The following is a 24,439-nucleotide window of genomic DNA, read 5'->3' on the forward strand; positions in this document are numbered from 1 at the left end:
CCTTTGTCTTGGTATTCCTAGTGTTATTTCCAGGTGCATGCATGCTAACTCAGTCATGTCCAACTGTTTGACCTGCTGGATGGTAGCCCGCCAGGCTCCTCTGTCCCTGGATTTCTCCAGGCAAAAATGTTGGAGCAGGTTGCCATTTCCTACTCAGGGGATCTTCCCGACCCAGGGACCAAACCCATGACTCTTACATCTCCTGCATTGGCAGGTGGATTCTTTACCACTGAACCACTGGGTTTATATATGGAACAGCAGTTAAGAGCATGAACTGTGGATCAGTGGAGCCAGACTGCCTGGGTTTGAATCCCAGCTCCACTGCAAGCTAATGTATGAGGTTAGCTTGTACAGGTCACTTAACTTTTCTGTTTCCATTACCCTCATTAGTAAAATGGGGATGATGAGAGGTCCTACTTTATAGGGCTTTGAGTTTCAAATTAATGTATATAAAGTGCCTAGAATAATGCTTGGCACATAAGAATTTAAAAAGTATTAACTATTATTGGTCTTATAATTACTATCATTCACCATTTATCTAAATCCTGATATGTTCCAGAGGTTTGATGTCTTACCCAGCTTTGAACCACCATTTTCCTTCTGCAAAAATGACTAGCAGCTAAGTTCTGTTCTGGATCACACAGTGCCATCTTATATGGCTATGGCTCTATGAAATAGGCATTGCAGGTAAGTCCCACTTGGACAATTACTGAGTCCTTGCAGAGTTAATTTATTTAAAAGCCTATTTATTGGCACCTACTTTGAGCTAGTCACTGTAGACTATACAAAAGTAAATGAGGTTTATATTCCCTACCCTCAAGGTATTAACAAATATGGCTGCTACACACACATTTATTTTAGTAAGTTTAATAACTTTAAATTCTCAAGAAATTCCAGTCAGTTCTTTCTTACCCATAAAGAATTTCTCTGTGATGAAAATTATCTCCCTATCTCCAGAACTATCATTGTTAAAGTTAGTATTTCTGTAATTGTGATTCTCTTACATTATCAGCATGTTTGTACTATAATACCGTTTTATCTCCTCTCTCTCCATTTAAAATATTCATAAGAAACCCACTAAAATAGACTTCATCTTAATACAACAACAAAATAGTATCCCGTTTTAAATAGTTTGGCATCTGCTTCTGGAAAGAACAATGTCTGTGCAGGCCTCCCTTATATATACTCATAGATTTCCTTATTAATTTGTTTAAAATTGTTTACTGAACATGTTCTCTATGTCAGATACAGTATCTAGGCATTAGGAATAACAAGGAGGAATAAGGGATTCCAGAGCCTAGCAGGAGAGACAACCACAGAAAAAGGTGATGAAAATATAATGTAGTAAGAGCTGTGATAGTAATGTTTTTAATGATCTAGGGGAACACAGTCAATAAAGGGGCTCTTTTGGGGGGGAGTTTAGTATGATGGATAAGACTGTGGTCATTGGCAATAGAGCTGTCTGGGCTTGTATTCCTGTTCTACCACTTATTAGCTGTGTGATATTGAGCTGATGACCTAAACTCTCCACGCCTCAGTTTTGTTATCTGTATAGTGTAGTGCAATAACTCATATATATGCTGTCTCTCAGTAGACTTTGAACCCTTGAAGGCTAGGACTACTTCTACATCATCATCTTATTTATTACCATGTTATGATTACCACTTAGCAAGTGCTCAATATGACCCAGAAGCCATGCTAAATTCTTCACCCACATTATCTAATTTAATCTTCAATACACTTTTAAGGTAGATACTATCATTTTCCTAATTTTGTCGCTTGACATTTTTCTCATCAGACGCAGTTCTTTATTCAGAGCATTTATCATAATGTGTAATTATTTTATATTCATTCATATTTTTATATCCCCCTCCTTCACTGTAGTGTTAGCTTCATAAAACCAAGGATGAGGCCTGCTTGGCTCACCATAATATCCTCAATATCTAGAATAATGCCAACACATAGAAGATATTCAGTGAACATACGCTAAATATGAAAGGAAGATTGGAAGGCAGGCTGGCAAAAAGAGAAGAAAAGAAAAGAGAATTAATGATCACATTACAGTTACTAAGTAGCAGAGCTAACTGGTCCAGACCCATCTGACTCCCATATCCGTGCTCTTGATCCCTAGGCAAGATTACTTCCTACTCTTGAGAGACTTTCAATAGATGTTTGTTGACAAAGTTCTTTCCTCAACTTTGTACTGCTGCTGCTGCTGCTAAGTCACTTCAGTCATATCTGACTCTGTGCGACCCCATAGACGGCAGCCCACCAGGCTCCCCCGTCCCTGGGATTCTCCAGGCAAGAACACTGGAGTGGGTTGCCATTTCCTTCTCCAATGCATGAAAGTGAAAAGGGAAAGTAAAGTTGCTCAGTCATGTCCGACTCTTAGCGACCTCATGGACTGCAGCCCACCAGGCTTCTCCGTCCATGGGGTTTTCCAGGCAAGAGTACTGGAGTGGGGTGTCATTGCCTTCTCCGTGTAATCAAGTTATAGCAAGCATAAAAAACAATGGATGTAAACCTGAACAAAAGAAAGAAAACTGTAGGAGAGTAAATCATCAGAAAAGAGCTTATGTCTTAATAAAATATATTTGGCAAAATGGCAACAATATACTGAACTTGTTTCAAAGGAAATATTGGAAATAACTCTACTAAAGGATGAGGTTATCACAGAATGTGTGTGTGTGTGCATTGTCTTCAAGATCAAATAACTTTGACAGTACCTGAGTACTTAATCAGTGAAGCATAAACAATGCAAAAATAAACAGATGGCAGTAGTGATTTGATAGTTATGTGGTGATACCAGCTTAGAGTAGGTGTTCACTTCCCAGTCTTTTAAATTTTTTTGGTGCTAATGAACTCTTGTTCCAAAGTGCTAATCTTCAATCAGCTTACCTAGGACACACATTTATAGCCACTCTACAACTTGTGATGTCCTGAGGAGTTGCCACACAAGCAGAACAAGAGAACCAGCATAGCAGGACATGATCTACAGACTTGGGTGAGACATTTTGAAGACCATTTGACAACCACTAGCACTTAACCTTCTGAATATATTTGCCTCCTGCCCATGAGTGTGGGACTCATGGGAAAATGAGCAATATCTTCCTTTAGTGACATGGAACTACTTTTATAAAACACCTAAAAAAATTGTTAGATGTCCATTTGTAGTCTGAAAAGTTAATCAAGACTTAACTTTTCAACCATTAAGTAATGATTTGTAACAGATGTTTAGCACAGCATGTTTTGTTAATGCACACCTTAAATCCAGATTGCTGCCAGAAATGATCATCTGGATTTCTCTTTGAAAGTAGAAACTTGCAATCTTGCTTATATATATGTTGCTAAGTCGCTTCAGTCATGTCCGACTCTGTGCGACCCCATAGACAGCAGCCCATCAGGCTCCCCCATCCCTGGGATTCTCCAGGCAAGAACACTGGAGTGGGTTGCCATTTCCTTCTCCAATGAATGAAAGTGAAAAGTGACAGTGAAGTCGCTCAGTCATGTCTGACTCCTAGCGACCCCATGGACTGCAGCCTACCAGGCTCCTCTGTCCATGGGATTTTCCAGGCAAGAGTACTGGAGTGGGGTGCCATTGCCTTCTCCAGCTTATATATATGGCTGTGCCTATATGGGGAAAAGATTATAGCCAATAAGATCAAACTGGGTGTATTAGTTGAGTGTATCTATCCCTGGTTATAACTCTTAAGTAAATTCCTACATATAAATTCAGTTGTCCTGGACAGAGAATCAGTTTAGCAATTATGCCATCCATTTTAAGGCAATTTATCATTCTGGAAAGGTATACAAATAATAAATGAGTGTCATTGCATAGATTGCTTATTGTGCCCCAAATCAATATAAGTTGGATTTTCTTTATTCATTCATTCAAGTATTTCTTGAATACCTACCCCATACTAAACATTAACATAAGAAATGGGAAAACAAAGATACCCCAAACCCAGCCCTTGACCTAAAGGAGTATGCAGGCTAGCAGAAGACAAATGTATATCCAATAACTGTAATTCAAGGCAGAGGTAAATGTTCATTGTTCTTGCTTCCTGGAATGCTCTTCAAGCCTAATCCTCCATTCACCACCTAGGAGAAAATCCTATCCCTTTTAAAGACTCTTTTCAAATGATTCTTTGCCAGTGAAGGCTTCCCTGACTAGTCCTGCTCTCCTCCACCTCTCAACCCCGAACACATATGTCCAAACCCATTCCAGCAGATTTCATTACTCCATCTTTGTTCCTATAGCACTTTACTCATAGTTTGTTACAGCACTGATTATAATGATTTGTATTTGGTTGTTTATATGTCATGCCTCTCATGGTATGGTGAGTTCTTCCAGAATAATAAATGACTTGTTCATTTCTGTATGCCTAGTCACTAGCACAGAACATGGCATATACTAAGGCTCAATAAAAGCTTGGTTTGGTTTGGGGAGAAGTGAGAGAATAAGCAAATAGATGAAAATCAAATTCTAGATAAAATATTATGAGAAAATATAGGAAGAAGTGATTAATTTTAGTGAAGTGGCTTCACAGACAGGAGGCATTTGAGAAGATCCTTGAGAAATGAGTTGGATTTAACAGGTGGAGATGGGTGTTGGGGGAAGGGAGGGAGATGAGACGGGCATTTAAAGCAGAACTCCTTGAGGATTTAAGAACTGAGCTCACTGTAGCAAAATAATGCTGTTAATTATGCATCGTCCTTATCTGTTCACTGTAAACAAGCCTAACAGGAACTCTACTTGCTAATGTTTTTACAAGCACTGTGAATTAATATATATTTTGAAAAGAGTGATATAGTATTGTCCTTTAAAAAAAACTGATAATTTAGTTCATTCTCCCTCCACCCCCACCAAATTAGTCCAGGGCTTGGCTAGGTACATTGTAAACTCTTCTTCTTTAATCTCAAAATTCTATATTGAGAATAATTCCTAATTCTCTTATACATTTCCCAAACTGCTGCACAAGAAAATATTTTTCACATTAGGGTTCAGTCCTTTTAAACCTAGCTGTTTCCTCTAAGTTGTTCCGCAGCCAGCAGAGAAAATCAAAGTGTAGACTCAGTAATGTCTAAAGGTCCCTTCCAGCTATGACATTCTCTAAAAACTTGCCCCTCTAGTTGGCAATTGGGAGTCAAGATGAACCTAATAATCATTATATAAACTCTTGGCCCAAAGGATATTTGATGCCCATGTTTTCTTGATCTTATTTACAAGGAGGCTATTTCCAGCCTTGTATGCCTTCAAGGTGAACACTGAAAACTGGGGGGTGAGGACTAGAGCTCCTACAGACGGAGAAACCACCAGTTCTGAAATTTAACTTCTGACTGCAGTAACAAATGCTTAGGGCCATCAATCACTCTTGGGGGCAGGGAGTGGTTTATGGAGGGGAAGCAAAGGCAGTCTGTCTAGAAGAATAATAAAAACTAGCATTTCAGAAATTATGTTTTTGGCCACATGCATTTACTTCTAATGACCAATCATTGTCCAAAATAGCACTTGTGTAAATAACCCAGTCATGGTTCATCCCTCATATTGCCAGGTTGGAAGGATGTGATGGACAAATGTTAGCAAGCTACTATTAGGAAAGAGTTGCCTTCCGGGGTGTAATTGGCAGGAGTGCATACTGGGAGGTAGGAGGAAAGCAATGGAAAGGTTTCTTTTTTAATGCATATCAGTAGTCAGAGGGAAATTCACCAAAATAAAAGACGTTTTGTGCTCAGGTGACTTACAACTATGTCTCTCCCAACTGTGCAATGTATACATGCATATGCATGTATCGTCCACTTCAACATCTCTGCTTACTTCTCGTCCCTGGTCTGGAATGTCTTACCCCCTCTTCTTTACCTATTTAATAACTAACCATAACTCAAGACATATTTTATAGAAATCTTGCCCATTGTTTCAAATCCTGTCTTCTCCTAAAAGCGTTCCTTAAACTTCAATAACATTCCTAGTCTATACCATTTGAGTCTTTCACTGTTTCCTAATTGTTTACTTGGAGATACCAAAGCATGGTGCCTAAAAGTATACATCCTGTGTGACCTTGAACTACATATGTAAGTCTTCAAAGCCTCTCATCTATTAAATGGAGTTATAAAGAGCCCTTATCTCATCGGGTTGTTTTGAAAGTTAAATGAAAACACTGCATGCCAAGAGCTTTACCTAACATATGGCAAGTGTTTGATGGTGGCAGTAATGGATAAAGTGTAGTGAAGTGAAGTCGCTCAGTCGTGTCCGACTATTTGCAACCCCATAGACTGTACCCTACCAGGCTCCTCTGTCCATGGGATTTTCCAGGCAATAGTACTGGAATGGATTGCCATTTCCTTCTCCAGGGGATCTTCCCAACCCAGGGCTCGAACCCGGGTCTCCCACATTGTAGACAGATGCTTTACCATCTGAGCCACCAGGGAAGTCCAGTAATGGATAGAGGTGGTGATAATAGTAATAATAGTGATAATAGTAGTAATCAACACCATCATCATCAGTCTCTTCAATTAGATTGTATAACCTTTAAGGGCAGGGACTGTCTCCTATCTACTTGTTCTCTGCTATCCTAACACCTGAAATACTCAATTGGCTAAGTTTATGTTTGTTAATGGTGTGTCCAACTCAATAGTACTGCCTCAAAGATGTGAAATTCCGTTAGGAATGTATTTTTTCTTTTCCATGGTACTATAGAAGCCCTTGGGTGGTTTTTCTTGGTTTGCAAGCATGAGTAGTTCGGATGGATGCTGATGAAGTAATCATTTGCAACTAGACTATGAGAAGAATGGGAAATGTCTTAATTATTCCAAGCTCCTGTGCTGTGTACACTTGAAAAGAAAAACTCAGAAAACTAAAAAATGCTGGTTCAAAAATCAAAGAAGAAATAGATATTTCATGTTCATGGATTTTGTTGTTGTTCAGTCGCTAAGTACTAACCTTTGAATGTGAGTGTGTCTGCTATTTGAGTTCATTAAAATAATGGAAAGCAATGCTCTGAAGCTTTAGAGGGAAAGAAGCTATCCAGTATCTTTCCCTATAGACCATTCATTCCATGCTGGAAGAAGACATGCAGAATTCTAATATTAATATAAGCAGTGCAATCCTCTCTCATATCTTCCCTTAATAATGATAATAGTAATAATTAGTATAGTATAATATTATTTAAAATGATACTAAGTGTCTTGTTCAGTTCAGTTCAGTCAGTCATGTCTGACTCTTTGTGACCCCATGGACTGCAGCACACCAGGCTTCCCTATCCATCACCAACTCCCAGAGCTTGCTCAAACTCATGTGCATCGAGTTGGTGATGCCATCCAACCATCGCATCCTCCGTCATCCCCTTCTCCTCTCACCTTCAATCTTTCCCAGCATCAAGGTCTTTTCCAGTGAGTTGGCTCTGTGCATCAGGTGGCCAAAGTATTGGTGCATCAGTCATTCCAATGAATATTCAGGGTTGAATTCCTTTAAAATTGACTGGTTTGATTTCCTTGCAGTCCAAGGGGCTCTCAAGAATCTTCTCCAGCACGACATAGATAGGAAGACTCAATACTGTCAAGATATCGATTTTTCCCAACTTGATTCAATGCAATTTCAATCAAAACCCAAGCAAGTTATTTTGTAGATATGAAAAAAAAATTATTCTAAAGTTTATGGAGAGGTAAAAGACCTGATCAGAATAGCCAACACAGTATTGAAGAAGAACAAAGTTGGAAAACTGATGCTACACAACTTTAAGACTTACTATAAAGCTACAGTAATCAAGACAGTGTGGCATTGGTGAAAGAATAGACAAATAGATCAATGAAACAGAATAGAGAGCCCAGAAATAGACCCACATGAATAGAATCAACAGATCTTTGGTGAATGGAGCAAAGGTAGTCTCTTCAACAAATGTGCTGAAACAACTGGACATCCACATGCAAAAAAATGAATCTACATACAAATTTTATACCCATCACAAAACTAACTCAAAATGGATCATAGACCAAAATGTAACAGGCAAAACTATAAAACTCCTAGAAGACAACATAAGAGAAAACCTAGATGACACCTTGGATATGGGTATAACTGTTTAACTATAACACCAAAATTATGATCCATGAAAGAAATTTTTGGTCACCTAAACTTCATTAAAATTAAAAACTTTGTGAAAGACAATGTCAAGAGATTGAGAAAACAAGCCATAGACTTGAAGAAAGTATTTACAAAATACATACCTGATAAAGGACTATTGTCTAAAATATACAAGGAACTCTTAAAATTCAACAATAGTAAAACAAACAACCTGATTGAAAAATAGACCAGTGACTCATATAGTAAGTGTGTTAGTCGCTCAGTCGTGCCCGACTCTTTGCGACCCCATGGACTGCAGCCCACCAGGTTCCTCTGTCCATGAGATTTTCCAGGCAAGGATACTGGAATGGGTTGCCATTTCCTTCTCCAGGGGATCTTCCCAACCCAGGGATTGAACCCAGGTCACCTGCACTGCAGGTAGATTCTTTACCAACTGAGCTACAAGGGAAGCTCCACCCCCACCTCATCAAAGAAAATAAATGTATGGATGGTAAATAAGGATATTGAAAAACTGCTTTCTATCATATGTCATCAGGGCAATGCAAATTAAAACAACAACAAAATACCACTACAAACCTGTTAGAATGGCCAAAATCCAGAATACTGATAACACTGAATACTGATGATGATGTGGATCAATAGGAACTTTCATTTACTGGAGGTGGGGATGCAAAATGGTACAAGTACTTTGGAAGAAGCATTGATGACTTCGTTTTTTAAAAATTAATTAATTTTAATTGGAAGGTAATTACAATATTTTGGTGGGTTTTGCCATATATTGACATGAATCAGCCACAGGTGTATATGTGTCCCCCCCATCCCAAACCCCGCTCCCACCTCCCTCCCCATCCCATCCCTCTGGGTTGTCCCAGTGCACCGGCTTTGAGTGCCCTGTTTCATGCATTGAACTTGGACTGGTCATCTCTTTCACATATGGTAATATACATGTTTCAATGCTATTCTCTCAGATAATCCCACCCTTGCCTTCTCCCACAGAGTCCAAAAGTCTGTTCTTTATATCTGTGTCTCTTTTGCTGTCTCACGTATAAGGTTGTCGTTACCATCTTTCTAAATTCCATATATATGCATTAATATACGGTATTGGTGTTTTTCTTTCTGACTTACTTCATTCTGTATATTAGGCTCCAGTCTCATCCACCTCATTAGAACTGACTCAAACGTGTTCTTTTTAATAGCTGAGTAATACTCCATTGTGTATATGTACCACAGCTTTCTTATCCATTCGTCTGCCAATGGACATCTAGGTTGCTTCCATGTCCTAGCTATTGTAAACAGTGCTGTGATGAACACTGGGGTACACGTGCACTGACGACTTCTTATAAAACCACGTATGTTCTTACCATAGGGTCCAGTGATTGCATTCCTTTGGTGTTTACCCAAAGGAGTTGAAAACTTATGTTCACACAAAATGTGTACACAAATATTTATAGCCGTTTTATTCATAATTGCCAAAACTTTGAAGTAACCACAATGTCCTTCAGTAGGTAAAAAGATAAACGCTGGTATATCCAGACAAAGAAATATTATTCAGCACTAAAGATAAATGAGCTATGGAGCCATGAAAAGACTTGGAGTAAACTTAAATACATAAGACTAAGTGAAAAAAGCCAATTTGAAAAGGCTACATACTGTATGATTCCAAGTATATGACATTCTAGAAAAAGCAAAACTGTTGAGATGGTAAAAGATCAGTGATTGCTGGGGTTGGGGGAGGGGACAAGGATGAATAGCAGAGCACAAAGGAATTTTAGGGCAGTGAAATTACCCTGTGTGATATGGCTATATGTTATAAATTTTTCAAAACCTGTAGAATGTAAAACACCAAACTGAAGCCTAATGTAAACTATGGCTGTTGAGTGATTATGATGTATCAATATACATTCACCAGTTGTAACAAATGAACCACTCTCGTGAGGGATATTGATAATGGGAGAGGCAGTGCATGTGTGGGGGTGGAGGTATATGTGTAATCTCTGTACTTTTCCCTCACTTTCACTGTGAACCTAACATTGCTGTAAAAAAAAAAGTTTTCTTTTACTTTAAAACAGGTAGGAAGGAGTGAGGGAAGGAAGGAGGGGAGAGTAAAGGGAGAGAGAGAAAGAGAGAAAGAAACACTAAAATGCTGTCTGATAAATTGTGTGTTCAAATTCTATGACTTCCTGCCAGTTCAAGCTGTATTGTTTTAACCCTTGTAAAGAGCTGAAATTAAGGCTGTATCCAGCACTTGTCCATCAGTCCATTTCTGTAAAGAGTTTGCCAGATTCACAATGATAAGTGAACCAGATACTGAAACCTAAAAACAACAAATTATTTTGCTTGTCATTTCTTTCTAGCTGATAATAGTAGAACTCTGAATGTGGATTCAACTGCAATGACTCTACCTATGTCTGATCCAACTGCATGGGCCACAGCAATGAATAATCTTGGAATGGCACCACTGGGAATTGCTGGACAACCAATTTTACCTGGTATGCTATTTTTAATCACCTCACAAGTGTTTCTTTTTATTGACCATGTGAACATAAATATAACAGTATGACACAACTTATTTTGAAGTTGACATTTACTAGATTCTGCCTAGAGTGTGCATTTTTGTAATATGAGCTTGATAGCTCATGAATTACAGGGTGGCCTGTAGTTACTAGTATACTCCCTATTGCACTATGGTCAAGCTAGGGCTATATCAGATGCAGGATATGGTCACTGAACATTTAAGTAGTTCATTGAAATAAAAGTACAAGAGAATTCAGCAAGGAATTATAGTTTGTCTAATTTTATACATTTCTTAAGTGAAACAAATAAACGTGGAGCTAGAATGAGAACTTAGACATCCCCACAATCTTAGGTTCCTAAAGGAAAAGACAGGAGATGCTGAGAAATAACCCAAAGACTATTGTTAACATTGAATAACTGTTCGAATATTTAAAACAAAGTAACCTGTAAGAGAATGAGCACTGTGTACTAACTCCATTTCCACTAAAGATAAAAATCAGAATAAAAATGCCATATCATCTGAAGGGTTTCGTTTAGACACAAAAAACTTCCTGGAATGTCAGAGCAATTAACTATTAAAATGGGTTTGTTAATGTGCCTTGGGCAACTCAAATCTTGTATTGCCTCTGCATATGACCTTAAATGACCATGAAAGTACTGCAAGTATTGATTTGGAGGGTCACAAAGAAATGTTAGCAAGTAGGCAAATATGCAAATGTAAATTCTTGAATGATTATAAATGATATATGAAATATAAATTTGATTTTTTAAATGGGTTTGTGAAGACATTAGAGAATCACCATATCACGAATCCTGGACTACTTTTAAAACATCCTAAACATTAATCTTCCAAATTCACTTAAGGCCAATCTACACTGCCGGGGTCCAGCCCCGGTGGATCCAGGGAATTCGAAGCGGGGACGGCGTCGGCGAAGATCAGGAAACAATTGCTTAATTAAATGTTAATTAAGGATATAAAGAGTAATAGAATGAGGATAGCTCAGTGAGGAAATTCAGTGGAGAAAAGAGGCTGAAATAAGGATAGCTCAGTGAGGAAATTCAGTGGAGAAAAGAGACTGAATAATTCAGCCAGAAGGTAAGAGAAAAACGACATGGTGAGACCAAGTTTCGGTGAACAAGACCCGCACTTTTTTGCCAGGGGCGGAGCTCGCTCCTCGCACTACACTACTTGCTACTCAAAGTGTGGTCCACATAACCTGGAAGCTGTTAAGAATTCCAGAATCTTAGGCCACAGCCTAAACCTACTGAATCAAACCTGAATTTTCCCATGATCCCCACGTGATTCATAAGCTCATTAAAGTTGAGAAACAAATCTAGAATGATGCACGTAGGGTTGTTGTGAGAATTAAATCATACTTCGACAATGCCTGACACACACTAAGTGCTCCAAAATGTTGGCCATTTAAAAATCAAAATTAATATACTTCTCATAAACATTTCCTAAAGGAGTAGTGGGTTTTTTGTTTCATTTTTCTTTCTTATTTCATTATAATAGAATTTAAACTAAAATTTCATGTATTATAGCTTTATATACAGTGGTCCTGAATCACAATCTCATAGTCTAGAGCAACTAGATTATCTGATTTGGCTTAAATATTACCAGTTCATGGAAGTCTGAGATGTATGGGTATATATCGTCAAAAATATCTTGAGGCCAGATCTGCTCTGATATCAAGGTAACTAAACATTAGCTTATATCAGATTATTTGTAAATTACCACATCTAAACATAAATCTGTGCTCACAAAGTAATCTTCAGTGCTTAGCCAGCCATCTACAATGTGGAACAACAAAAAAGGCCTAGCTTTGAGAGTAAAAAGGTCATCCAAACCATTGTTACAGGCCCAATGCTTGTGCTTGGGTCAATGTTAAGCCTAGAAAATTGGGATTGTTTTCCTAACAGTAGCTCAGATGGCTATTTCTGCAGAAACAGTACCTTCTTAGTATTTAATAACACAGGTTGCAAGGACCAACAGCTTGTGTTAAATCCTGGCTTTGCCACTTTCTAGCTACATGACCTTGAGCAAAGTATTTGACCTATTTGTATCTCAGCTTTCTCATCTGTAAAATGGAGATGGTTATAGTATGTACCTCATAGGATTGCTGTGAAGGCTAAATAATATACTTAGCGCAATGCTTGGTAAGGTTTAACTAGTGTCATTATTATTGCTATTAGTCATTTTACATGTTATTTAAGATAAAGGAAATACTAATATACTTCCTTCAAATGGCTACTAAGCTGCCACTTTCATTGAAAAGTACTTGGCTGCTAGGGAGCCAATGTTGGCTCTACTGAGTGTTCCTCACATCCACCCCAACTAGACATTTGTAACCTCAAGAGTGATTTTAATTTCTACTTCAAGCTCCTTTGCCCTCCTCTTGTTTTCTTAAGGACTATGAAGAAATGGCCTCTTAGGGTCCCCTTTAACCTTGTGATTCAGTGATCATTTCGCTATGCTCCAAGGAAAGTTTTGGAAAACTGTCTTAGAAATACTGATATTTAGTTCAGCAGTGCCCCTCTCTTAAATGTATATGCGGCAATAGTGCTAAACTGAGATACACTTGGTAAAGCTATGTGTAAAATCACTTCAATTATATTTGAAGTGATTTTTTTCTCCTTTCTGTATTATTTTTGGAGAAGGCAATGGCACCCCACTCCAGTACTCTTGCCTGGAAAATCCCATGGATGGAGGAGCCTGGTAGGCTGCAGTCCATGGGGTCGCTAAGAGTTGGAAACGACTGAGCGACTTCACTTTCACTTTTCACTTTCATGCATTGGAGAAGGAAATGGCAACCCACTCCAGTGTTCTTGCCTGGAGAATCCCAGGGACGGGGGAGCCTGGTGGGCTGCTGTCTATGGGGTTGCACAGAGTCGGACACAACTGAAGTGACTTAGCAGCAGCAGCAGCAGCAGCAGCAGCAGTGCCCCTCTCTTAAATGTATATGGGGCAATAGTGCTAAACTGAGACATACTTTGTAAAACTATGTGTAAAATCACTTCAATTGTATGTAAAGTGATTTTTTTCTCCTTTCTGTATTATTCTAGGAAAGCGGTTTAATCATTGAGATTAGAATGTGGGCCCTGGATATAGACTGCCTAGGTTCAGATAAATCCCTGCTCTGCCATTAAGTAACTGTGTAACCTTCGACAATTTACCTAACCTCTCTCTGAGTCAGTTTCTCCATTTGTCAAACAGAATAATAATAGCATCTATGACTCAGCATTGTCATGAGGATTACTGAGTTAATACATGTAATGTAAAGTCTTAGAATGATGCCTGACTCACAGTAATTCCTCAATGAAGTCAGCTTGATTTCATAATAAATAAATAAAAATTATTTATTATTTCAAGTTCACATCTGATAGATGACTCACACAAAAAAGTTGAATTATGACTTATTTTTGTTCTTAACAACAACGAAGTATAATGAATGCAGGGGCACATTTGTCCCTGGAGAAGCACTGGACAGTGACAGGTAAAGAGAACAGTATGTGTCTGACAGTGGTGATGACTGCTCCCTATACATCTGGTAGGGGTGTCCAGAGAAGTAGAAAGTGGGCACTACACTCCAATGCTGCCTACCCATCTTCTTGCTAGAGTCTGGGAAATAGGGGGGCTGCCATAGTTTTATATCATATTTTAACTGAATGGGATAAAACATCCCCCTACTCGTCTTCCTACTGCCCCAAATTCCTTACAATGGAAAAGGCAGCAAATGAGCCATACAGAACTGTCTCATCTGGCCTATCTCTGACAATAGAAAAGGCTTTGTCAATGATGAAAAACAAATGATACATAAGCTTTCTTGACGTCCCCCAGAGAGTCCAAATCCACATTGTCATGGATGCTGAGTCTCTTGGACACATATCTGTCATCAGGGCAATGTCTAGCTTATTACATTCATTGGATGGGGAACAGAGACAGGCCATCTCTGGGGTTTGGTGTGGAGCTCCCTTTCATCTAACATGGTGTTTTTTTGGACAACTGCTGTTCGATAAAATTAATCCACAATGATGCCAGATTAGAAGGTCCCCTCTGGCCAGTGCCTATCTTTCCTGCAAGAGCATTTGCTTTTCCAAGCTGGTCAAATAAGATTAATGTTAGTTTTCACATGAAGGGAGGCACCAAAAAGAGTCGAGCTGCCTCCTTAAGGAACATTGTTCTGCCTGTCATCCCGGATGAATCCAAGAATGGACCATTTAAAGGGTACTCGCTGAATACTGTGTGTTGCTTCCTTTATTTTTGCCTAAATTAAAATATCCTTAGCAACCAAATGGAGCCTGTGAAGTCCCAAAGAAGAAGTGTCCCTCATTATGGTGTCTCCACTGTATTGACTATGCCTCCTCCATAATGAGAGATGTTGGAAAATGTGGACTATGGACCTTATTCCCAGAGCAAGACCCAGCCCATCTATGAAAACTGTCATTGTAAGAAAGAGGTTCTCACTGGACATAGCAGACAAACTCTGATGAGAACAGAAAGAAAGAATGAAGATGTGTGACACATGATAGATCACTGTGCTTCAAGCTCCTCAAGGAGGCCCGGACTTGGGTTTCTATTATTTTAATATTTTCCACAAATTAGAATGTGCCTTCAGTGGCAGATAAGGTTGAGATTCCGAGAAAGGAGAGCACTATTCATCATCATGGTGGACACTTCACCAAGAGCCAACGATATATAAACCAATGTACCAAATAGAACCAATGTCTCTCAGAAACAAGCTTGAATCCTACCAAGTGATGGCACTCTCAAGATTTCCCAAGGAAACTATTATGAAGAATCCAGTAAAGTGTGATGGTTTATGTATTCATTTATACAAGAAATATTTATTGAGGCCTGCTGTATGTGAGAAGCCCTCAGTTCAGTTCAGTTCAGTTCAGTCGCTCAGTCGTGTCCAACTCTTTGTGACCCCATGAACTGCAGCACGCCAGGCCTCTTTGTCCATCACCAACTCCCAGAGTTTACTCAAACTCATGTCCATTGAGTCAGTGATACCATCCAACCACCTCATTCTCTGTTGTCCCCTTCTACTCTTGCCTTCAATCTTTCCCAGCATCAGGGTCTTTTCAAATGAGTCAGTTCTTTGTATCAGGTGGCCAAAGTATCGGAGTTTCAGCTTCAGCATCAGTCCTTCCAATGAATATTCAGGACTGATTTCCTTTAGGATGGACTTGTTGGATCTCCTTACAGTCCAAGGGACTCTCAAGAGTCTTCTCCAACACCACAGTTCAAAAGCATCAATTCTTCAGTCATTGCCTTTGAGCTCAGAATCCAGTGGCAGAGGCAGCAAAGTCTGTATCACTGCACTACAATGAAGCAAGTGTCATAGTAGATACATATGGAAAAGTTTTGTTTCATCCAGGGTGGAATGGAGGAAGTGTTAGGTGGGTAGTGGTGATCAGGGAAGTTTCATAGAAGGGACAACATTTGAGCTCAGTGTTCAGGGATATATAGTTAAATGTCAGGTGAAAAAGACAAGGAACTAACAACAGTCCAGGCAGAGGAAATGGGACACCAATGACTGGAAGGTATGCAAGATTATACAGTATGGGAACAATTGTTAAATCCTGAAGTGATTTCCATCACCCCATTCCACGAAACATTTGAGGCAGTTTTTAAAAAGATTACAATTAAAGAGAAAAATTACAAGTAAAATAAACCATCATCTGGGAAAATATAAATGAGAATAGAAGGTGAAGGCCATGTAGGGAGGTTAATTAGAATTCAGATGTATAGGTCATAGAATCCCACTCAGTTTCTAAAGGGGAGCTGCACTTGTGACCAGGTAGCCAAAACAAAGGCAATGGCATCTCACTCCAGTACTTTTGCCTGGAAAGTCCCACGGACGGAGGAGCCTGGTGGGCTGCAGTCCATGGGGTCACTAGCCATGTGGCTCCAAAGCCCACACACTGGGATGTAATCCAGGACCAGTTGATTCTGCATTCCTTAGTCTGATGCAAAGTGTAGAAGCTAAGAATATAGTGTATTTTTCATGAAGCTGTATTTGCTCAATTGAAAGGACTATTTTTTATTCAGAGATTATAGATTTCCTATATTTTTGGTTTTTAAATGTTCTGTCTTTTATGGATTGCAAAATGGTACATGGTTAGTTTTTGTTATTTTTTTCCATGTCTTTTCTTGGCAAATTAAGAGGTTGGCAACCTTAAATATATAGATGTATATGCTTTTATCTTATTCATCTCTAAAATCCAGAAATCTAGGAACCAAAGATGAGGTGTGAAATGTCCTCCCTAATGCCTTCCCAAAGGTGTTCACAGCGTCCCTGAATCTGCCAAATGTTCTAACAAGAACACAAAGAACAAAATAGGAAGGAATAGGGGGAAGGTGGGCTATAAAGATAGATAATTGCAAAAACTTATACTAAAGAAATAAAGCTTCATTGGTTGAAATTTGGGATCAAAGTTGATATTTATTAAGGAGAGTCTTTATGAGATGAAATTATACCACAAAACCCACCCAAGCCCAGCTTACTGCCTCGTTTGTCATTGTACATTGTTCATGTACAACATGAACCAGGCCCTGTCTCAGCTTTCCAACTAGCCTGAAGCAGGGGTTTTGATGATCTTCTGGAGAAGCAGGACAGATTTTTGGTAGAATTTGAGAGTCCCTGTGCAAAAACTTAGAAATTTCCAAGATGGCTCGTTGTAAGGTCAAGATCTTCTCACAACTTAGCCAAGCTGTCCTTAGAAATCTGTGTTCCCTCTTCAGGTTGTCTGCCTGTAAAGTTTTTTCAAGGATCTGTGTAGAGAGGAGGCAGTCAGGACTGTAGTGAGTTAAAATTTCTCAGTATCCAGGTGTAATTCATTTTCTAATGAATTTTGTAGGAAGTCTAAAGAGATAGCAATAATGTACCATAAATGTATACCTGAATTGGAATCATAATTTTCTATAAAATAGCTTAATTATGCATATATAATTAGATCCTATTTGGAACACTTATTTTAGACTAATCCGTAGTTGCATTTCAGTGGTTTTATTGTGCATACAGATTACCTCCTTGTGATCAAGGGTCTCTGGAATACCTAAAAGATTAGAAATGCCTTTAATGGATCCAGGGGGACTTGGTTGGGGAGAAGTCATCTTTCTGAGGGCAGAGCGGGGCCTCCAGCCAGCCAGAACCAGGGTCCAGTTCTGAAAAAGCAAGCAGGGTAGTAAAAACCCCAGCTCCTATATCTGCCTATCTCTAGTTCATACATTGCTACAATTCCAACTTCACCTGTAAGTCAAAGTTGAGACTTTGGATTTATTTATTTATTTTTATTGGTTCCTTCAGTATTCTTCTCTTAAGATAATCCCAACTTCTGTAACCACAAAGTTGTGTTGTCTGGCCTTAATTAGCTTTGTTGCTGTAAGATAGCCCCCTCCAGTCCATCTCGAGTCTCTCTGGTTATAGAGCATACAGGATGGTGCTTGGAGAAAGAATGGGCCAGACCCAGGGCTGAACCCTTCCCTTGAGCCCTCTAAGGATGCCACCTTGGGCCAGTCACCTCTCTCTGACCTCCCGTTTATCCCTCTAAATTGTGGGGATTAAATGAGATAATTCTGTTTCAGAAACCATCCAGCATTGTGTTTGAAATACAACTCTCAAAAATGCTACTTTCTTTCCCCAAATCATTACCTCAGTGAAAGTCAGTTGAGACTTTGGATGTAGAACAAAGGCCTCTAAATCATCTCACACTGTGACAATACATATATTGAATATGTCAACAGGAAATTTTGGCTGTGGAGATAAGCAACTTTAAGAAAGCCTTTTGGACAGGAACATTTGAAGGACTCTGCAGGTTGGATAGGTAGAAAACAGAGTTTATTCTCACAAAAAGTATTGTTTTCTTCCTGCGGACCCATGGACTTTGTGAAAAGCAGAGTAGACTAATGTTTGTCCAACTCTTTGTGACCCCATGGATGGTAACCTGCCAGGCTCCTCTGTCCATGGAATTTTCCAGATGAGAATACTGTGGGTTGCCATTTCCTCCTCCAGGGGATCTTCCCAACCCAGAGATCAAGGTCACTTCTCTAGCGTGTCCTACATTAGCCAGTGGATTCTTTACTGCTGAGCCACCTGAGAAGCATGGCACCTTGGCGGGGACAGATAAAACACTAGACTCGGGTGGATCCTTCCTTCCCATTTATACTAGGACCCTCTCCACATGGTCTCTCCAGCATGGTAGTCAGACTTGTTACATTGTGACTGAAGCTCCCATAAGCAAGTATTCCCAGAGACAAGTAAACATTTTCTGTCTCTTGAGGCCTGGCCCTGAAAACGTGCACCACATCCCTTCTGCCATATTCTGTTGGTCAAAGCAGTTCTAGAACCCATCCAGATCCTCAAGAGGATGGGACATAGACCTCACCTCTTTACAGAAGGGGAATCAAAGAATTTTGTATCTACCTTCAATCCACCACACTTGGAAAAAAGAATTATACAGAAACATTTTGTTATTCATCTACCATGTTTTTCAGCATACCTGTTTCACCTTATACCTGTAATTAAACTAATTCATGAAAACAGTTGCCATACTACACTGAGAGGTGGTGCAGCGGTTAAGAGCATTAGAGTTAAACCGATCTGGATTTGAATCCTAGGTCTTGTCTCAGTTACTGGCTGTGTAACATTGGGCAAGTGACTAAACCCTCTGAGCCCCAGTTTCTTTATCTATAAAAGGAAAGATAATAATAGTACCTAGCCCACAGGTCATTTGGAATGAGATTATATTAGCACAGTCCCTAGCACAATGGAAGCACCCAATAAGCAATTATAGTGATGATAATAATAATTGATGATAAAGCATTGTAACTCTTTGCATGGCTTTTCCCAAACTAAACTATGAGGTTGATGATTTTGTCCTACTCATTCCTTCAACCTCAACACCTGCAGAGGGGCTGGCATCGAAATATTTAAGGACATACAAGTAGATAGACATGGGGAAGATTGGACGGCAGCAGAGAAATGACATTTGCCTCCGTTGCAGCTCCCTGGCTCGGATAGACACAGAGAGCAGGGGACAGTAATATTGCTTGATAACTACTCTAGGTTGAGTTAAGTGCAAGTTGCTAGGCATCAGGAAAACTTAAGGCTACACTGAAACATTACTTAAAAATCATGTAATGGAGATGTAATAGAGCTGCAACTCAGAGGAACAAGCTGGCCCAACTACAAAACAACATTTGCAGCATTTCCATTAAACTAAAGTTTGGAAAATACATAAATCAGAAGAGGGAATACAAACCAACATCTTATGACAATTCCACCAACGGCTATGTCAAGAATCAAGAAGGCAGTAGGGAAAAGGTTTTAGAAGAAGATATGGTAAAAGCAAAACAGAACATTTATTGTGAAAGTACTTTGGGGGGATACCTTGGCCTATTTCACAACCCTTTTATAAAATAATTTCAAATTCCTAACGTAAAGTGCTAATACTATCTACATATTGGCTGTATTCCTCCAGTCAGAATAGGATCTGGAAAAGGAAGAGAACTTTTCTGGTATTCTGTTCCCAATGTATTTTAAATTATTGGACTTCTTTGATTTTTTTCAGGTTCCGCAATACTTCTGTAAGACCCATGATTTCAAACAGTTATTTTTCTATGTTGGTATTAGAAATTCAAGTCTACTTTGGTCTTCATGGTTGAAGATAAACAAAAGAAATAATCAATGTGATAGGAGCCCTTGAAATGTCATGTGCAATGTACAACCTGCCCTCCAGCAAGCCCTGCTAGGCAGTGTAGCCTATGGAACTCTCGGCATATTGAATGCAAAGAAGAAAGGGAGTTTATCTACTCTGGCTTTAGCCATATGTCATGAATATACTTGCTTTTAAATGAATTTCATAAAATATTAATGTAATCATACTGAAAAGCACAGGGGTGAGTACATCAGTCAAGAGTTATATTTATCCTGTGTATTTGTTTTTTGTTTGTCTCCATTTATTAGTAGACAGTACATGGAGACAGGCATTTCTTTCTCAGCTGAAGTGGCAAAACTTGTTTAATGAACTGATGTTTCTGTAATCTGTGGTAAGGTGGAGTTGTGAGTGATAGAACTATATGAATAACAATGAGGAGGCAGGCAGAACAATAAAAGGAAGACAAACATTTCAGTAGGAGGGAGAAATAGATGGGATTGTTTAGTTGGCACACAATCTATTCTGATCTTCTCCTACTGAAAATTAACAGTTTGTAAGTGGGGGAAATAATGTTAACAATTTTTCCAAAATCTTATACACAAGAGATCAAATGTTCCAAAGACATAATAGCATTTTTAGCCACAGCGTTCTTATTCTACAGCATAGGAACACAGAGTGTCAGGAGCCCTAAGATCTCCAAGATGGGAAAAAAGTCCTGGACTCCCTGCCCCGCTGTCTAGAGCCTGACAGATAGGAGGCTATCACAAATGTTCGTGGGATGTGGAAGTGAGTGCCTGAACAAATGAATTTACTAGTGTGTGGACACATGTCTGGAATGGAAGAAAGGAAATTTACCTATCAGGACCACCATCGATCAGGCCAGAGCCTTTTATATCTGTTCTGTCCTTTCATTCCTTGAGCTAAATGTCATTGTTTATCCCTACTTTTACCAAAAAGGAGATGGAGGCACACAGATATTAAGAAATATCCCCCATGGTCATACAACTAGCATATGGAGGAGAGTAGAGATGAGAATCACAGGGAGGAAAGAAAGGAGTATGCATGTATGTGAGTGCATGTGTGTGAGCACACACATTCAGGTACAAGTGGATACTTGTGTGTTGGGTGAGATAACATATGAGGGTTAAAAGTAAATTTGTTTTCAGAAAAATAAAATTTCCTCTTAGAAGAAAATACTTTCTTCCCAAACATGTTCAGGGTCTTGGCATCTCTGCATGACAGGCACATGAGAGGATGGGGAATGTCCTAGCTCTCTTAGGCTGGCTTGCAGTGGGTATTGCTTGTGTGCCACCCACCTGCTTATCTGCCCAGTCACAAGACTCCCTCCTTCTGGGCTTAACTGTACCCGGAGTTTTGCTTCTGTGTGAACCACAAATTCTTCCCACTGCTTAGATACACTTCCTTCAACATCTTAGAGAGCCAACCAGGGAGGCTCAGAGCCACCTTAAGGAGACACTAAGGCACTGTCCCTTGGGCCTGAGTGGTAAGCAGGGTAAAGTTTTGGGGGCTAGGGCCTACCACAATGATCAGTACTCCTTATGCAACACTTCCTTCGTTTGCAGTACACTGTGCCTGCCTTAACAGAGGACAAGAATGAGAGGCGAGGAAATGAAGTACAATGCACTCCCTTCTCTCAAAAACGTGCATCTTGTTATAGAGACAAATTTTAAACAATGAAATCAGTACTGCCTTTAGACCCAGGCAAGTGGGGCCCCTGCCACGGGCCCTCACGTCAGGGGACCTCGTGCTTTGGAATGACTGTCTCAGTATTTTGTAAGTCCCTTTCCAGAGCCAAGGACTGGCCGGTAGGTGGTACCATCAGGATAGGTGCCCCAGTCCAGAGCAGGTCCTATGTGGGTCTTGATGCCAAGAAGCACCTTTCTCAAAATTTTCTAGGTTTTTCTCCAGTGTCTGGCATTGACCAAGGCTTGCAGTATCATCTAAGCAAGGGGCCCCAATCTCAAATTGAACCTGTGCGGACCCCAGTCCCCATTTTTCCCCTTTGCACTCTGCAGTCCTTTATGCCACATGTGGATTCAACTGGATGCCCCAAGAAGCTTCTGAACTCATGCCTGTAGAGTCCTCCCAGGGTCTTGGTTCCAGGAGAGTATCCTGGCAAGTAAATCACTCCAGCTGGCTGGTATGGTATTTCTTTCATGGTATCACATGGGCTACCAGAATAGCGTTGGTGCTGATTTGGGGTGAGTCAAATTATATATCTAGACAAACCCCATAAACATATTTGTCTGGGGGCTCCCACACACCCTAGAAGCAAACCTGAAAGAAATATTAATAAAAGATGATGCAAAATAAAATTCAGTGGCAACAGGTATAGAACAGTTTTTGACACAGAAATAAAAATGAACTAGAATTATCTGGAAAGTGTTTTTCAGGGAGTGTGGGACTTTGAGCTAGGCCTTGAACCATGGGGGAGAATCTGGGGAGGCTTGAATGATTCCAGGCAGGCAGGGAGAACAACAGGAACAAAGGCACAGAGAGTAGTTATTTACTGAGCATGTTTGTGCTATGCATTCATCATCTTGTTTATTCCTCACAAATTCCTATAAAAGTAGGTGGAATTAACCCCATTTTGCAATGATGGAATGGAGGTACAAAAGATTCATCTCCTAATCAAATAGTAGAACTAGGACCCAGGTCTGCCTAAACCCGAAAACTGTATGCTTTTAACACCATGCTATAGTGCAAAAATACTGGATGCTTGGAGCTGGTGCACTGGGACGGCCCAGAGGGATGGTACGGGGAGAGAGGAGGGAGGAGGGTTCAGGATGGGGAACACGTGTATACCTGTGGCGGATTCATGTTGATATATGGCAAAACCAATACAATATTGTAAATTTAAAAATAAAAAAAGACAGGAAGTGTTACAAGGGACAATGTGAAGCCTGGTCTGAATGGAGCAGAGAGTGTGTGTTGGGAACTAGTGGAAGGCAAGATCAATGCACAAGACACAGTCATATTATTCAATACAAAAGGCCTTGGATGTCAAAATGAGATATAGACACAAATAATCACTGGCCAAACAGAAACAGCCCTAAAGAAAAATGCACAATTATAATATTTAAGGTCCAGTAATGCTAATAATGTGTTTTCCTAAATATTTTGCCTCTGTCTCAGAAAGACCTTTGGTTTGAAGCTTATAAGGTAACAGTCTACCTCTACTTGATCTTGCCTGGTATAATTGATTATTCTCTATTTCCTCTCCTTTTTTTAGATTTTGATCCTGCTCTTGGAATGATGACTGGAATTCCACCAATAACTCCGATGATGCCTGGCCTAGGAATAGTACCTCCTCCAATTCCACCAGATATGCCAGTAGTAAAAGAGATCATTCACTGTAAAAGCTGCACACTCTTCCCTCCAAATCCAAGTAATACTCTGCTTTTTCTCCACACAAGTCAAAATGTTTTGGTGTATCAATCCTTTATTATTCGTTTTGGTATTAAGAGTCCTGACAAGGCAATTAGTGCCTATAAAGTGGAAGCTTCTGGGGGGGAACCTAGCTTTGGAATTGAATTCAAAATTTAACACTCTTAACACAGCTTAAAGTGAACTGGCATTCTAGTTCCTTTTTAGGATTGAATGTTGTTGAAAGGGGGCTCAGGTTATTTGAGTGGAGAAAACACGAATAGAGAAGCCTCCCTTAGTTCTCTGCTGAGAGTATGGCAAAAGTACCGTTTTTGTTAACAGCCCCAAGATTTTTAAAGGTGAATGGAAAGAGCAGGTGCAATGGGAAGAGTAGGAATCTGGTATGAGTGACTTATCTTCTCCAGAGCCCACCAACCATGTCTGATAAGCCTTGATCTGATTAAGTCTGATAACCCCAGTAGTTATTCCTGCCTGTCTCTTACACCCTCTCAGCAATAAGGTCAGGTGATTTAGGGACTCTCACAGTCTCCTGATGCACCAGTCTGATCTGCTTCTCTCTTATTTCTTCATTAGAGAGTATCTCTACCGTTGATTCCTTCCCCTCTCTCTCATCTAACATTTCATCCAGGTCCTTGTCACATATATAGAACCCTAAAAGTCCCGGGGTTCCCATTGCCCAAAGATTCAAAGTCCAAATTCTGGACTTCAAAAGCCTTTCACTGGTCTGCTTTGCCAACTTAAAGAAAGACCCGCAACATAAGAGTTGTGAGTTTA

The 24,439-nt window shown here is 39.7% G+C and overlaps 1 protein-coding gene across 5 annotated transcripts in view; it reads left to right on the forward strand.

Moving 5' to 3' along the window:
* ENOX2 (ecto-NOX disulfide-thiol exchanger 2) overlaps positions 1 to 24,439 on the forward strand; it is a 288,301-nt gene that overhangs the window by 193,194 nt on the left and 70,668 nt on the right. For all 5 annotated transcript variants that reach the window (XM_027533373.1, XM_027533371.1, XM_027533372.1 and 2 more), the window contains 2 exons: positions 10,432 to 10,566; positions 23,511 to 23,666. In XM_027533373.1, the coding sequence (XP_027389174.1) occupies positions 10,470 to 10,566; positions 23,511 to 23,666 (253 nt within the window). In that variant the 5' untranslated portion in view covers positions 10,432 to 10,469. The remainder of the gene's footprint in view (positions 1 to 10,431; positions 10,567 to 23,510; positions 23,667 to 24,439) is intronic.

This window comes from Bos indicus x Bos taurus, chromosome X (assembly GCF_003369695.1).
Source record: "Bos indicus x Bos taurus breed Angus x Brahman F1 hybrid chromosome X, Bos_hybrid_MaternalHap_v2.0, whole genome shotgun sequence".
NCBI lineage: Eukaryota > Metazoa > Chordata > Mammalia > Artiodactyla > Bovidae > Bos > Bos indicus x Bos taurus.